The sequence below is a fragment of the Dromiciops gliroides genome, chromosome 4 (genome assembly GCF_019393635.1).
Source record: "Dromiciops gliroides isolate mDroGli1 chromosome 4, mDroGli1.pri, whole genome shotgun sequence".
NCBI classification, from domain to species: domain Eukaryota; kingdom Metazoa; phylum Chordata; class Mammalia; order Microbiotheria; family Microbiotheriidae; genus Dromiciops; species Dromiciops gliroides.
In genome coordinates, this window is record NC_057864.1 from 483,445,262 (window position 1) to 483,459,861 (window position 14,600).

General features: G+C 43.0%; 1 protein-coding gene across 5 annotated transcripts in view; it reads right to left on the minus strand.

Annotated features, from left to right (window-relative positions):
* The window catches only part of LOC122755870 (endothelin-converting enzyme 2), a 53,191-nt gene that overhangs the window by 13,797 nt on the left and 24,794 nt on the right, over positions 1 to 14,600 (minus strand). For all 5 annotated transcript variants that reach the window (XM_044004790.1, XM_044004786.1, XM_044004788.1 and 2 more), the window contains 4 exons: positions 12,794 to 13,015; positions 8,545 to 8,669; positions 8,228 to 8,374; positions 7,997 to 8,062 (listed from right to left, as the gene is read on the minus strand). In XM_044004790.1, coding sequence (XP_043860725.1) covers positions 7,997 to 8,062; positions 8,228 to 8,374; positions 8,545 to 8,669; positions 12,794 to 13,015 — 560 coding nt within the window. The remainder of the gene's footprint in view (positions 1 to 7,996; positions 8,063 to 8,227; positions 8,375 to 8,544; positions 8,670 to 12,793; positions 13,016 to 14,600) is intronic.

Below are 14,600 nucleotides of genomic sequence, written 5' to 3' on the forward strand. Positions count from 1 at the left end.
AAGCACATTCTACACTTAGCAATCAGAGATCCCAAAGAGTCAATATCAGAGTAGTCAGCCAAGAATATCTTGCTTCTCACCATTCACTATCCTGACAGCCCTGCAAAGTAGGGAGTGACTTCTCAAACACCTGTCAGAGATGGGACTTTTTCTGGACAGAGAAGGAAAAGATGGGAAGTCATCATTTGAGCTGTCACCCCCTCCCCCATCTTGATTCCACCATAAGCTAGGAGCTGTCAGTATCCCATTCCCATCTCCGGCCTTCCTGAGGCCTCAATAGGCTCTGCAGAATATCCTTCAACAAATCTTGGGCTGAACACCTAGATCCCATGGGCCTTCCTTTGCCTTTTCCCCTAGTGAGGGCTCTGAGGGGCCACGTAATTTCTCATTTGGAGAGGCCTTGGCCACCAAATGTAGGAGCTCACACAGCTAAAAGTTGGGAAATCCTCATTTTCTAGCACTGTGACCATGGGCAGATCACGTCACCTGTCTGGGACTCAGTTTCCTTATTTGTAAGATAGTTGAACTAGCTCATCGTTTAGAAGTGAAAGGAGCCTTGAGGCCTCATCATTTTATGGATGAAGGCATTAAGGCCCACACAGGTTAAGGGGTTCCCAGGACTTCCTGAGTCCAGGTTCAGGGGCCTAGCCAGGGCAGGCAGTGCTTCTCCAAGATGATCACCAAGACCCCTTCAAGACTTAAATCTTGGGCTCTTCAGCAAATGTCTCATTCTATGTTGACTTTCCACATCAACCACCTTCCTCAAGTTCTCCCTCCTATCTCTGTCCCTTCTCTGTTCATACAAATCACTATATTGAGAAGATTGAGGTCTTCCATTAGGAGCCTTCTCCTTTCTTTTCTCTCTGAAAACATCTCTCTTGGTGTCAATCCCTTCCCTTTACTCTTCCCCATGATATCTTCTCCCGCCTCAAATCCTGCCACAAACACTTATCGCCAAGACTGACTTGCCCGTCCCATCCTCTCCTGACCCTTGTTCCACTGACCATCCCCAAGTTTACTCCTCTGCCCGATAAAATTCAATGCTTCCCTATTGCCTCTGGGACCAAGTGTAAACTTCTTCTTAGCATCTAAAGTCCTTCCCAACTTGGCCCCACTCTACCATTCCAACCTCATTATACATCACTCTTCCTCCTACAGGAACTCTATGGTTCAGTCAAACCAGCCATCTAGCTATTCCTCACACAACACTCTCCATTCCCTGCTGTGGGGCCTTTGTAGGGACTGTGCCCCAATCTCACTTTCGCATCTTAGACTCCCTTGATGGCTCCAAAACTCAGCTCAAGAACAAGCCTTCCTGGATAGCTCCAGCTGCTCCTGCTTACTCCTCTAATGGGATGTATTTGCTTTGTATGTGCCTGTGTTCAGTCATGTCTGACTCTTCATGGCAGAGATACTGGAGTGCTTTGCCATTTCCATCTCCAGTTCATTTTACATATGAGGAAACTGAGGCAAGTCAGGTGAAATGACTTGCCCAGGGTCACAAAGCTATGTCTGAGGCCAGATTTGAACTAGAGAAGATGAGTCTTCCTGGACTCCCAGCCTGGAGCTCTATCCAATGAGCCACCTAACTGCTCTACTTTGTATATATTTTGCATATATTCACATATAAACCTGCTATCTCCCTCATAGAATGTAAACTTCTTTAAAGTAGGAATGCTTAGGGGGCAGTTAAGTGGTGCAACAGCTAATGCACCAGCCCTGGATTCAGGAGGGCCTGAGTTCAAATCCAGCCTCAGACACTTGACACTTGCTAGCTGTGTGACCCTGGGCAAGTCACTTAACCCTCATTGCCCCACAACAACAACAAAAAAAAGATACTAAGGGAGACTTCCTCAGAGTGCAAATGGAAAGCAGGAATGCTTTTTTTCTTTTGGTTGGGTCTAGTATTGTGTTGTTGCTATTCAGTTGTTTTGTAGTTGTCTGACTCTTCAGGACCTCATTTGTGGGTATTCTTGGCAGAGATACTGGAGTGATTTGCTATTTCCTTCTCCAGTTTGTTTTACTTTTTTTTTTTTTAGTGAAGCAACTGAGGTTAAGGTTACCCTGACTCCAGGGCTGGTGCTCTATCCATTGTGCCACCTAGCTGCCCCTCCAGTTCATTTTACAGATAAGGAAACCAAGGCAAACAGGATTAAGTGACTTGCCCAGGGTCACACTGCTAGAAAGCATCTGAGGGTGGATTTAAACTCAGGAAAAGGAATGTTCCTGAGACTTCAGACCTGTACCACCAAGCTGCTCCTGGGCTTGGCATTAGGGCTTAACAAATGCATATTTACTGAATGATAAATTGATTGCATCTTCATTATTCAATCTAACAAATATTTACTTAGCATTTTCTGGTTCCAAGAGAAACAAAGGTGAAAATCCAATCTCAATGAGCCCTGCCCTCTAGTATGGGGAATTCCATCAAGATAAACTCAGGCTACCCCCATAAACTCTGCTACCTCATCAAGCTACAAATCTGACCTCTCCCTTTCCTTTCATCATCATCGGCATCAAGTGGACTGTCCTTCCCTACCACTCCAACCTTCCTTCATCCTTTGTTATTTCCTTATAAATTTCCTTATAAATTTCCTTATAAATTTCCTTATAAATTTATAAATAAATTATAAAATTATAAATTATAAATTGCCTGTCAAAAACCTGATAGACGCCTGCAAAAAAAAACGACACTGAATGCAGAAGAGCAGTCAAAACACCCAGAAGTTCACTGGAGAAAAACTCCAAGAAAGCAACCAGAAATAAAAGCCATTCCCTCAAATATTCGGCAACAAGCAAGAGATACAAGATGTCCTAATACAAAGAAGTCACTTTGATCATCTAGGTGTCATTGAGACTTGTTCAGATGAAATCCATGCCTGGAACATGACTGGTGCTACTTTATTCAGTAGGGTTAGGATAGGCAGTGGTAGCATTGTCTATTAAGAAGATATAATCACATGAGGAAATTCAAGCATGAGTAGAAAACACTTGGGTGATGATCAATGGAAGGAAAATCAGAAGAAATTTTGTTATTAGAGTATCTGGACAGAAGGAGGAAATTGATAAAGAGTTGATCACAAACTTAGCATATATAGGCATGAATATAATCATCATAATAGCTAGCATTTATATAGTACCAACTATGCACAAGACATTGCATTTTTCAAATGTATCTCATCTGATCAACATAACAATCCTGCAAGGCAGGTCCCCATTTTGCAGTTGAAGAAACTGAGGCAAAGAAGGGTTAAGTGACCTTTCCAAGGCCATACAACTAATATGCATCTGAAGTTAGATTTGAATTCAGGTCTTCGCTGACTCTAGGCCCATCAGTTTATCCATTGCGCCACCTAGTGATGGGGGTTTCAGTTAACCAGATAATGGAACTTTCAGCTTAAAGCAGAGCAGCTGATTTCTTGACTTTAAAGAAGAATGAAACAATCATTTTATCCTTCAAAAGTGAAGGGACTTTTGGTTTGGGGGCAGCTAGGTGGCGCAGTAGACAAAGCACCGACCTTGGATTCAGGAGGACCTGAGTTCAAATCTGGACTCAGATACTGGGCAAGTCACTTAACCCTCTTTGCCCCACCCCCCCAAAAAAAAAGCATTAAAAAAAAGTGAAGGGACTGATGTGGAAGAGCAAATTCTATTTTATATCTGATTCTCAGTCATGGAGAGAAACTACTGGCCATTTTGCTGGGGTGAAAATGGGAGAACTTTGGGCAGGTTATAGTGAATGCTAACCCCTTAATAGTTTGTTATATCGGTAATAGCCTGACATGCACCCAAGATTGGGGGAGATTGATTTCAAATGATTCGGGGAAAAGATGGAATCTCATGGACTAAAAATCTCCACGGTAAGTTAGCCTAGAAAGTCTGGGAAACTTTCAAGAGTGATAATCTAGAAACACACATGGAAACAATTCTGACAAAGAAGAAAAAGGGTAGTTGTCTAAAAAGATGGATGTGGATACACAGGGAACTCTTCAACCAACTTAGATTTTTAAAAATAAAATTTCATTAATACCTTTTGTTTCTACATCATCTACATTTTCCAAGGTCTTGTTTCCTCTTCCCCTCCCAGAGAACCATCCTCCATGAGAAAGAATAAAAAGGAAGAGGAACAGTTCAGCAAAAATACCCAACATATAAAAAAAAAGTTTAATATTGTACACAGTGTTCCACACACATCATCCCCCACCTTTTTAAAAGTTCTGTACAGAAGGTAGAAGAACAGGAAACCAGGAATGAATCACAAAAGTATGACTCAGTTCTGTAAGAACACTAGTTTGAGTCTTAATATTCAGAATAATGTAAGGCTCCCAAGGAAAGTTAAGGACAACAAAAGGGTATTTGTTTTAAAACAATTTTGGGGGAAAGAAGAGGATACAGGAAGAGACAAGACTACTGCCTGGGCTGGGTGGGATAATAACAATTGGACAGAAAGAATGCAGGGATCTCGTCTTTGTTTTCTCTGCTAAGGAGAATGACCTTTGGATTAGATTTACATATGATTAAGGAAAGGAAAGAACAAGAATGGCTACTATCCAATCAATACCCAATATAAACAAAAAGAGAGTAAGAGACAACCTACCTGTCATTAATGAATTATTGCCCAAATGAAATCTATATTCTGGTATTCTGAAAGGATTGGAGGTGAGATTATTGAATCACTCTCAGTGACATGTGAAAAAAAATTAGGTTGGTCATTTATTATACACAAAAATGCTTGGGAAAATATGGACCAGTTTTGTTCCTTAACTCCTTATTCTTTCTTCTTTTTTTTTTTTTGTGGGGCAATGGGGGTTAAGTGACTTGCCCAGGGTCACACAGCTAGTATGTGTCAAGTGTCTGAGGTCTGATTTGAACTCAGGTACTCCTAAATCCAGGGCCAGTGCTTTATCCACTGTGCCACCTAGCTGCCCCAACTCCTTACTCTTTAAAAATGCATATTATAAGGGGCATATAAGCTCCATGAGGATATGAATGGGTCTTTCACTTTATTAGTCATTACAGTCAAATAATAAGAACAGTTCCACACACTTGTTGAATAACTCAGTGGTGGGTGAAAGATGTGGGAGATTTGGGGAAGCAATGATGGACCAGAGAAGTGGAAATATTGTTTTGGTTTTCAAGAAAGGGAAAAGAAGAGTCTTCAAACTGTAGGTCAGTTAATTAGATTTTGATTTTCAGTCAAATTCTAGCACATATCATTAAAGGGATGGTTGGTGAACATCTGAAAAGGGAAGCAGTGATCACAAGGTAACAGGTTGGCTTCATCAAAAACAGGTCATGGCAGACTAATCCCATTTCCTTTTTTATTTTTGATAGATGTTAAACCACTTGAGATATAGGTTACCTAGGTTTTAGCAAAGCATTTAATAAAGTATTTCTAGTTATTCTTGTGAAAGAGAAATGGTTGTATAATTAGATGGAATAGATGGATTCAGACCTGGTTGAAAGAAGAGTCATGGGGCGGCTAGGTGGTGCAGTGGATAAAGCACCGGCCCTGGATTCAGGAGTACCTGAGTTCAAATCCAGCCTCAGACACTTAACACTTACTAGCTGTGTGACCCTGGGCAAGTCACTTAACCCCAATTGCCTCACTAAAAAAAAAAAAAAGAAAGAAAGAAGAGTCATGATCCAATGTCAAGTGAGAAGGAAGTCTCCAGTGGAGTGCCCCAAGGATCTGAGTGAGGTCCTGTGTTTAACATTTTACCAGTGACTCTTATAAAGGCAAGGATGGACCATTTCTCAGATCTGCAAGTGACACAAAGCTGAGGGGTGGAGGGGAACAATAGCTAAAGGGTAATAATAATTTGGGCTAGGGGTAATGCTAATATCTAGCAGGTAACGTGTTTTTTTTGTTTTTTGTTTTGTGGGGCAATGGGGGTTAAGTAACTTGCCCAGGGTCACACAACTACTAGGCATCAAGTGTCTGAGGCCAGATTTGAACTCAGGTCCTCCTGAATCCAAGACCTGTGCCTTATCCATTGTGCCACCTAGCTGCCCGCCGGTAATGCTAATATCTAATGGATCTCAGTTAGCTGGGACACTGAGATAAATCTGATAAGATGAAAGTCAATAGGGATAAATGTCAACTTTTACACTTTGGGTCCAAAAATCAACTTTCTAAGTACAAGATAGGGAGGTATGGTGAGACATAAGGTTTCTTGAGGGATCAATGAACTCCAAGCATGAAATGAGTCAGCAGCCAAAAAAGTATAGTGATCATAAGCGACATTAAGAGGCATCATCTCCAGAAATAAGGAGGTAATAGAGTCTCTCATCTCTAATGATCATAGACACTAATTACAAGGAGGTAATAGTTAACTAATTCTGGTTAGATCACATCTGGGGTCCCCTATTCAGTTCTGGGTGTCAGGGTATAGGAAGGACATTGATAAGCTGGAGGGCTTGCCAAGAGGGTAGCCAGGATGGTAAAAGGCCTTGAGCTCTGGTCATTTAAGGATTGATTGAAGGAAAGGAGGAGACTTGGGCTGGGGGATGCAGAGAAGGGCGGGAGAGAGGGTGGACATGACACAGTGGCTGTCCTACATAGTAAATGGATTGGAATTGGTCTCTTTGCCCTAGAAAGAGCAATGGTGGGGCGGGGACTAGGTGGGACAGTAGATAAAGCACTGGCCCTGGATTCAGGAGGACCTGAGTTCAAATCCAGCCTCAGACACTTGACACTAGCTGTGTGACCCTGGGCAAGTCACTTAACCCTCATTGCCACCCCCCCCCCACACCAAAAAAAAAAAGCAATGGGTGAAAGTTTTGGAGGTAGATTTGGGCTTGATGTTGCAAAAAGCTTCCCATTAATTGGAGCCATGCAAAAGTGGAAAGGGCTGCTTTGGATGCTAGTAAAGGCTCATGAGGGGTATTTAGCCAAAGGCTGCATGACCACTTCTCAGGTTTGCAGTCATGAGAACTTTTTTTCAGGTATGATTTGGACAATGGCAGCTAGATGGTAAAGTGGATAGAGTGCTGGGCTTGGAATGGGGAAGATTCATCTTTTCTGAGTTAAAATCTGGCACTTGCTGATTGTATGACCCTGGGTAAGTCACTTTACCTTGTTTGCCTCAATTTCCTCATCTGTAAAATGAGCTGGAGAAGGAAATGGCAGAGCACTCCAGTATCTTTGCCAAGAAAACCCTAAATGCAGTCACAAAGAGTTGGACATGACTGAATAATAACAATGATTTGGACAAGATTGGGGATGAGGTCCCTTCCAACAGGGGGTCCTCAAAAGAATAGAAGTTCCTTGACAGCAAAGACTATTTCTTTTTGTTTGTTTTTTGCAGGGCAATGGGGGTTAAGTGACTTGCCCAGGGTCACACAGCTAGTAAGCGTCAAGTGTCTGAAGCCGGATTTGAACTCAGGTCCTCCTGAATCCAGGGCCGGTACTTCACCACTGCACCATCTAGCTGCCCTTGACTATTTCATTTTTACTTGGTACCACCAGTACCTGGCATACAGTAGATAATACATGCTTAATGGTGGACTCCAGCTCTAAAATTCTGTGGTTGTCATCTCTGTTCCCTTTAAATTCCTACACTACTATACCATTAAAATAGCATCACTCACCTTCTCCTTTGTATCTATTTTTTTCTCCCTTCTCCCAATTAGACTGTAAACTCAGGAAAACCTGGGTTCAAATCCTGCCTCAGATACTTACCAGGTGTGTGACTTTGAGGAAGCCACTTCCCCTCTCAAAGCCTCTCTGTAAAATGAGGGGGTTGGGCTCACTGGCCACCACAGTCCCTTCCAGCTCTAACTATCTAATATTACACATCTTGGTACCACTCAGAGTACCTAGGCCAGTGTTCCAAACAAAATCGAGGCTCAGAAAATGTTAGTCATTTGAATGAATGACAATAAACTAACTTAGGTGTTGCTAGGTGGGATTGCCCCAACCCCCCATGAACAGAGGAAACAAGAGGACAGGAAAAAAAAAGAGGACAGGGCAGCCTATAGGGAGGCTCCTTACTTTCTCATTGGCTGTCCTGTTCAGGTAGTAATCTCTGGAAGGCAGAAAGAGACCAGACTGATCCACCTATAGCAGAAGGGAAAAGGGTTGTCTTGGATGCCAGAGCAGTGGGGAGGAGGCATCCCTGTGAGCTTCCCTCCAGCAGCTGTTATTGGTCCAGGGATCCAAGGGCACACTTTGTCCAAGGAGGGCTCCTCCCAGCCCAGGTCCGGTACCTGCCCAGCCTCTCACCTGAATGACGTTGCTGTTGGAGCTTTTGGCATCAGCACTGACATATACTGTGAAGAATGGACTGGCCCGGTAGGTCCCAGACACCATCTTTAACACTTCCATGAAGTTGTCCTGTGCCCAGGGTCCTGTGATGTTCCAGCCACCAATCTAAAAGAGAGGAAACCCAAGAGTATCCCTGGCTCCTGAACTCGCTTTTTCCTCTGGCCCTGGGAAGAAGGAAGGCCCTGCCAGGAACGTCCTTCTGACCCTCTCTTTCTCCTCCATTTTTCCCATGAGCAATCCCCACATCCTCATTCCTGAACCGGGTCCAGTCCCACCTTGTCGATGAGGTCTCGGAGGGGCTGGGCCCCCAGCTCTTCAATTCGTTGCTCTCGGAGGCAGGAGAGATAGTAACGTTGGGTCTTGCGCTCTGCCTCGCTGGTGGAGTTGAAGGTCTCATTCTCTGTGTGTGGGAGAGGGCTCCAAGTCACCATCCCCGGCTTCAAATCCTGCCTCAGACACTGACTAGCTGTGTGACCCTGGGCCAGTTACCCAGTCTCTCTGTCTTCTAGGATCCCTTCTAGCCCCAGATCTGGGATCCCATGATTCCTCTCTGCCAATATGTCAGGGGGAGGTAGAATATACTGCCAATAGCCAGTGATCTAGGTGAGGGGGCTGTTGCTGCTGCTTGCTCTTGGCCTCACCAGGCCATTACCCATAGGGAGCTCTGAAGGGAAGGCGAGCCTTGGCTTCTCAACCTCCATCCAGAGAATCCCTGTGGAGTACCTGGACACCACAAGATCTCTCGATACTCACTTCACCAGGACTACACATTCTTTCATCCATTCATCATTTAATCAGTCTCTAACTTTTTCAAGGCTGTTGAGGAAGCCAGTGTGGGGTAGAGAGAGAGGTTGGTGACAAAAAGACCTGGGTTTCAATGCTGCCTGATACTAGCTGGACAAGTCACTGCAGACCCTCCACTTCATGTCTTAGATGATTTGGGCTCAAAAAGCTAAGGACCTAATATGCGGCAGGCACTGTGCTAGTCAGTGGACTGCAAGAGACAAAAGCAAAACAGTCCTTCACCTCAAGGGGCTTAGGGTCAGTCTGTCAGGGAGATAATATTTATGGGCTTTATGCTTGATCCATCAGCATGATATTTATAGAAGATTTGTGTGTGTGAGAAAGTGAGTGTGTGTATGTGTGAGTGAGTATGTCAGTGATCGAGTGAGTGTGGAGGCAGTTGTGGTAAAGTGACTTGCCCAGGGTCACACAGCTAGTAAGTGTCTGAGGCGAGATTTAAACTCAGGTTCACTTGACTCCAGGGCCAATGCTCTATGGATACAGAAGACTAAGGAAAGTTATCCTCCAGGGAAAAATGAAGACAGATGTTTTCATTGTGCCTCCCAATATATACCTAAGCTCAGGGCTTCCTATTGGTATGACCCTAGACAAGTAATTTAATGTCTCTGAGTCCCAATTTCCCCAGTTGTAAAGGAGTGTGTTAGTCTAGCTGCCCTCTAAGGTCATGTCTACCTCTAGCTCTATGTATAGAACAAATTCAAGGGAGAAGTTCTTGTAGCTGGGGGCATTGAGAAAGGCCTTATGGAGAAGGTAGCTTCTAAGAAGGACATAAAATCAGAGACTCTAGAGTTGGAAGCTGGAAGGGATCTTGGATGTCATCAAGCCAAACCCCTCATTTTACAGAAAAAGAAACTGAGGCATGGGGAGGTAAAGGTGATTTGTTTCAGGTTAGTCAGGTAGGAAGTGGCAGAGCTGGGATTTGAACCCAGGATTTCTTCTCTTTCCATTGCACCACAATTTCACAGTATGTATCTACTCAGTGATAAATGGGCTGCAATCTGCACATAGGTTTCCATGCTGGGCTCTGGGGGTGGAAGGGGCAAAATAGTCTTTGAGCTTAAGGAGCTTAATTGCATCTGCATATTTAAGCAGGTAAATAAATTAAATAAATAAAAATGAAACATAAATAAATACAATAACTATTTGACCAGAAATATTTTCTGAGGAGGAAGGAAGAACAAACAGCCAGGAGCCTGGGAAAGCCCTCCCATAGCAGGTGGCACCTGCAGGCACCTGAGCTGATCTTGAAGAATTCTGAGAGGAAAAGGTGAGAAGGGAGTATATTCCAGGCAAAGGCATAGAGGGAGCCCAGAAAATGCCATGGTCTGAAAACAGTAAGTGGGCCAATTGGACTGGATGGTAGAGTATGTGAAGGGAGGTGATGAAGAACAGAGTTGGAAAGATAGGCTAGAGAAAGCTTGGGAAGTACTTTATAAATAAAGAAAAGAAATCTGTGTTTTGTTTTAGAGGCAATAGGGAGCCACTGAGGGTTCTTGGCCAGGTAAGTAGCCTGGAAAAGGTATAGAGTCTGTGGAACAAGAAGAAGACTGATTTGGCTAAACTAGAAAATAAATGGAGGAGAATACTGTGATCTAAGTGTCAAAAAAGTGGTGGGAACTCTTACTGGGCTCCAATTTAATTCCTTTCCTAGAACCCTAGAGGTAATTTGCTTTAGCGGAAAGAGCCTTGGATCTACAGTAAGGAAAAATAATAGCCAACATTTATATAGCACTTACTATATGCCAGGCACTGTACTAAACACTATGCAATTATTACCTCAGTTAATCCTTACAAGAACCCTGGAAGGTAGGGGCTGTTATTATTCCCATTTTCTAGGTGAGAGAACTGAGGCCGCAGAGGTTAATTGATTTGCCCAGGGCTACACAGCTAGTGTCTGAAACTGGATTTGGACTCAGGTCTTCCTGACTCCAGGCCTAATGCTCTATGCATTCTGGTGCTACCAGCTGCCTCTATTCAAATCTTGGCGCCAATATCTCTAAGTTGTATGAACTTGGGCAAATTAGTTTGCCTTTCTGAACCTCAGTTTTTTCACCCAGAAAATGGACAACAATATAAGAGGCACTCAGGCCTCAAAGTTAGGAAGACCTGGGTTCAAGTCCCACCACTAATATGTACTCACTGTGTGACCCTCTCTGGGCCCTTAGGTGGCTCTCTAAAACTGTTAGAGATGTCAATCAAATAAGAGGCCCATTGGATGCATTTGGTCCACAACACTCCTGAGTGCTGCTCAAACCAGATTAAAAGATAATTGGGGGGCAGCTAGATGGTGCAGTAGATAGAGCACTGGCCCTGGAGTCAGGAGGACCTGAGTTCAAATCCGGCCTCAGACACTTAACACTTACTAGCTGTGTGACCCTGGGCAAGTCACTTAACCCCAATTGCCTCACTAAAAAATAAAATCCGGATTTGAACTCAGGTACTCCTGACTCCAGGGCCAGTGCTCTTTCCACTGCGCCACCTAGCTACCCCTTTTATATCATTTTTTTGTTTTGGTTTGGTTTTTTGGTGGGGCAATGAGGGTTAAGTGACTTGCCCAGGGTCACACAGCTAGTAAGTGTCAAGTGTCTGAGGCTGGATTTGAACTCAGTTCCTCCTGAATCGAAGGCCGGTGCTTTATCCACTGCTCCACCTAGCTGCCTCAGACACTTGACACTTACTAGCTGTATGACCCTGGGCAATTCACTTAACCCCAATTGCCTCACCAAAAAAAAAATAATAAATTTTTAAAAAGATAATTGGGAAATATTTAACAAAATCAAAATATAACAAAACACAAATAATATTCCTATGTTGTTTTCTAAGTCAAACTGCACCTGCAGGGATTCAGTTTGACACTACTGGACAACACCAAAGAAATCATTGTGAAATTTAAAAAAAAAGGAAATAGAGATGACAATCCTTGACCTCCACACTGCAGAGGGTACTAGTGAACAAAGGGTTTTGTAATCTTTATAGCACTTTAGAGACTGAATCATTTGTTATTATTATTATTATAGAATGTTAACTCACATCAGTACCTTGGACAGCATCTGATTCATTCTCAAATTGACTGAGAGAACTGGTCCAGTGCGGGAAGGGACTGGCTGGTCCCCTTAGTAAGGTAAGGGCAGAGCAGAGTCTAAAATCTTTTTCTTTTACTTCTCAAGTAAAGACTCTTCCCATTGCTCTGCTCTGTCCAGCCACTCTGGGTAGCACAGATCCCAGATCTTAGAGACCCTCTAGTCGAAGTCTTTACTTTAGAGAAGAGGAAACTGAGGCCCATTAAGGTAAAGTGTCTTTTTTTAAAAATTATTTTTATTTACTTATTTGGGTTTTTTTTTTTGTGTGTGTGGTGGGGCAATGAGGGGTAAGTGACTTGCCCAGGGTCACAGCTAGTACGTGTCAAGTGTCCAAGGCCAGATTTGAACTCAGGTCCTCCTGAATCCAGGGCCAGTGCTTTATCCACTGTGCCACCTAGCTGCCCCCAGTAAAGTGTCTTATACAAAGCAGGTAGTAATCGTGAGGTGAGCTTTGATCACATACTAAAGTCTGTGCTGACCTGTGCCATTAGGCCTCTTGTTGTGAGCTTACCCTGCTTGGGTGGCCCCGCCTGCTTTTCTCTTGTCACTGGGATCCCCACTTGCCTTTCCCTCCCTGAGGAGCCCCTAGCCTCTGGTCTGACCCTCCCCATTCATTCTCTAGAGAACCCAGGTGGCTCACCAAGTAAATGTTTCAACACAGCCTGATTCTGGTCCCAGAGGCTGTTGAAGGTATTCCATCTGGAGCGGCCATCAGGGAGTGGGTTTCGCCTCATCCAGCCACCACAGGAGAATTGGTAAAAGTCTTCACAGGGGCTCACCTCACGGTCCAGGGACTCCAGGATCTTGCCAGCCACCCGAATGCAGGCTTCGCTCAGGCAGGTATTATTTAAGGAGACTGTGGCTGAGAAAAGGTGAGGGAGAAAGATCCTCCTTCAACAACAAGGGAGGAGAAACCTGATACCCAAAGAATAGGGTGAAGAAATCGAGCAAGAAACATTAATTAAGCACCTTCTTTGTGCCAGGATCTATTCAAGGGGCTGGGAATTCAAAGAGAAGTGGAAATGAGACCTTCATCAGAAAAACTTGTTGTGGGGGCAGTGAATAAAGTGCTGGCCCTAGATTCAGGAGGACCTGAGTTCAAATCCAGCCTTAGACACTTGACACTTACTAGCTGTGTGACCCTGGGCAAGTCACTTAACCCTCATTGCCCTGCCAAAAAAAAGAAAAGAAAAATGTGTTGCAAAGACTTCCCCCCAGTTTCTTGCTTTTCTTCTAATTTTGGCTGTATTGGTTTTGTTTGTGCTAAAACTTTTAAATTTTATGTAATCAAAATTATTACCTTCCATGAACCGCCCCCCCCTCTCGTTTAGTTATGAACTCCTTCCCAATTCATAGATCTGATGGGTAATTTCTTCCATGCTCTGCTAATTTGCTTTTGCTTCTAAATCATGTACCCACTTGGAGCTCATCTTGACAAAAGGTGCAAGATGTTAATCTATGCCTAGTTTCTGCAGACTGTTTCCCACTTTCCCCAGCAGTTTTGTCAAATAGTACTGGCTTCATTATCTGGGATCTTTGAGCTTATCAACCATAAGGTTACTGTGTATATTGGGTCCCTTATCTAGTCTATTAACCAACCACTATATTTCTTAGTGTTTTGATGATTACTACTTTTTTGTTTTGTTTTGTTTCTGGGTTTTTTTTTTGGTGAGTCAATTGGGGTTAAGTGACTTGCCCAGGGTCACACAGCTAGTATTAAGTGTCTGAGGGATGATTACTACTTTGTAATATAGTTTGAGATCTGATACCGCTAGACCTCCTTCCTTTACATTTTTTTTTATTGATTCCCTTGAAATGCTTGACCTTTTGCTCCTCCAGATGAATTCTGTTATTATTTTTCTAGCTTTATAAAGAAATTCTTTGGTATTTTGATTAGTATGGCACTGAATAAGTAAATTAATTTAGGTAATATTGCCATTTTATTACATTGGCTCAGTCTACCCATGAACAATTAATATTTCTCTAATAGTTTAGCTCTGTCTTTATTTGTGTGAAGTGTTTTGTAATTGTGTTCAGATAGTTCCTGTGTATGTCTTGGCAGGTAGATTCCCAAGTATTCTATATGATGTATAGTTATTCTAAATGGAATTTCTCTTTATATCTCTTCCTAATGGGTTCTGTTGGTAACATAAAAATTCTGATGGTTTGTGTGGGCTTATTTTATATCCTGCAACGTTGCTGAAGTTGTTAATTGTTTCAACCAGTTTTTCAGTTGATTCCTAGGGTTCTCCAACTGTACCATCATATCATCTGCAAAAAGTGAGTTTTATTTCCTCATTGCCTACTCTCATCCCTTCAATTTCTTTTTCTTATCTTATTGCTACAATGAATGTTTCCAGTACAATATTTAATAACAATGGTGATAATAGACATTCTTGTTTCACCCTGATCTTATTGGAAAGGCTTCTGATTTATCCCTATTATAG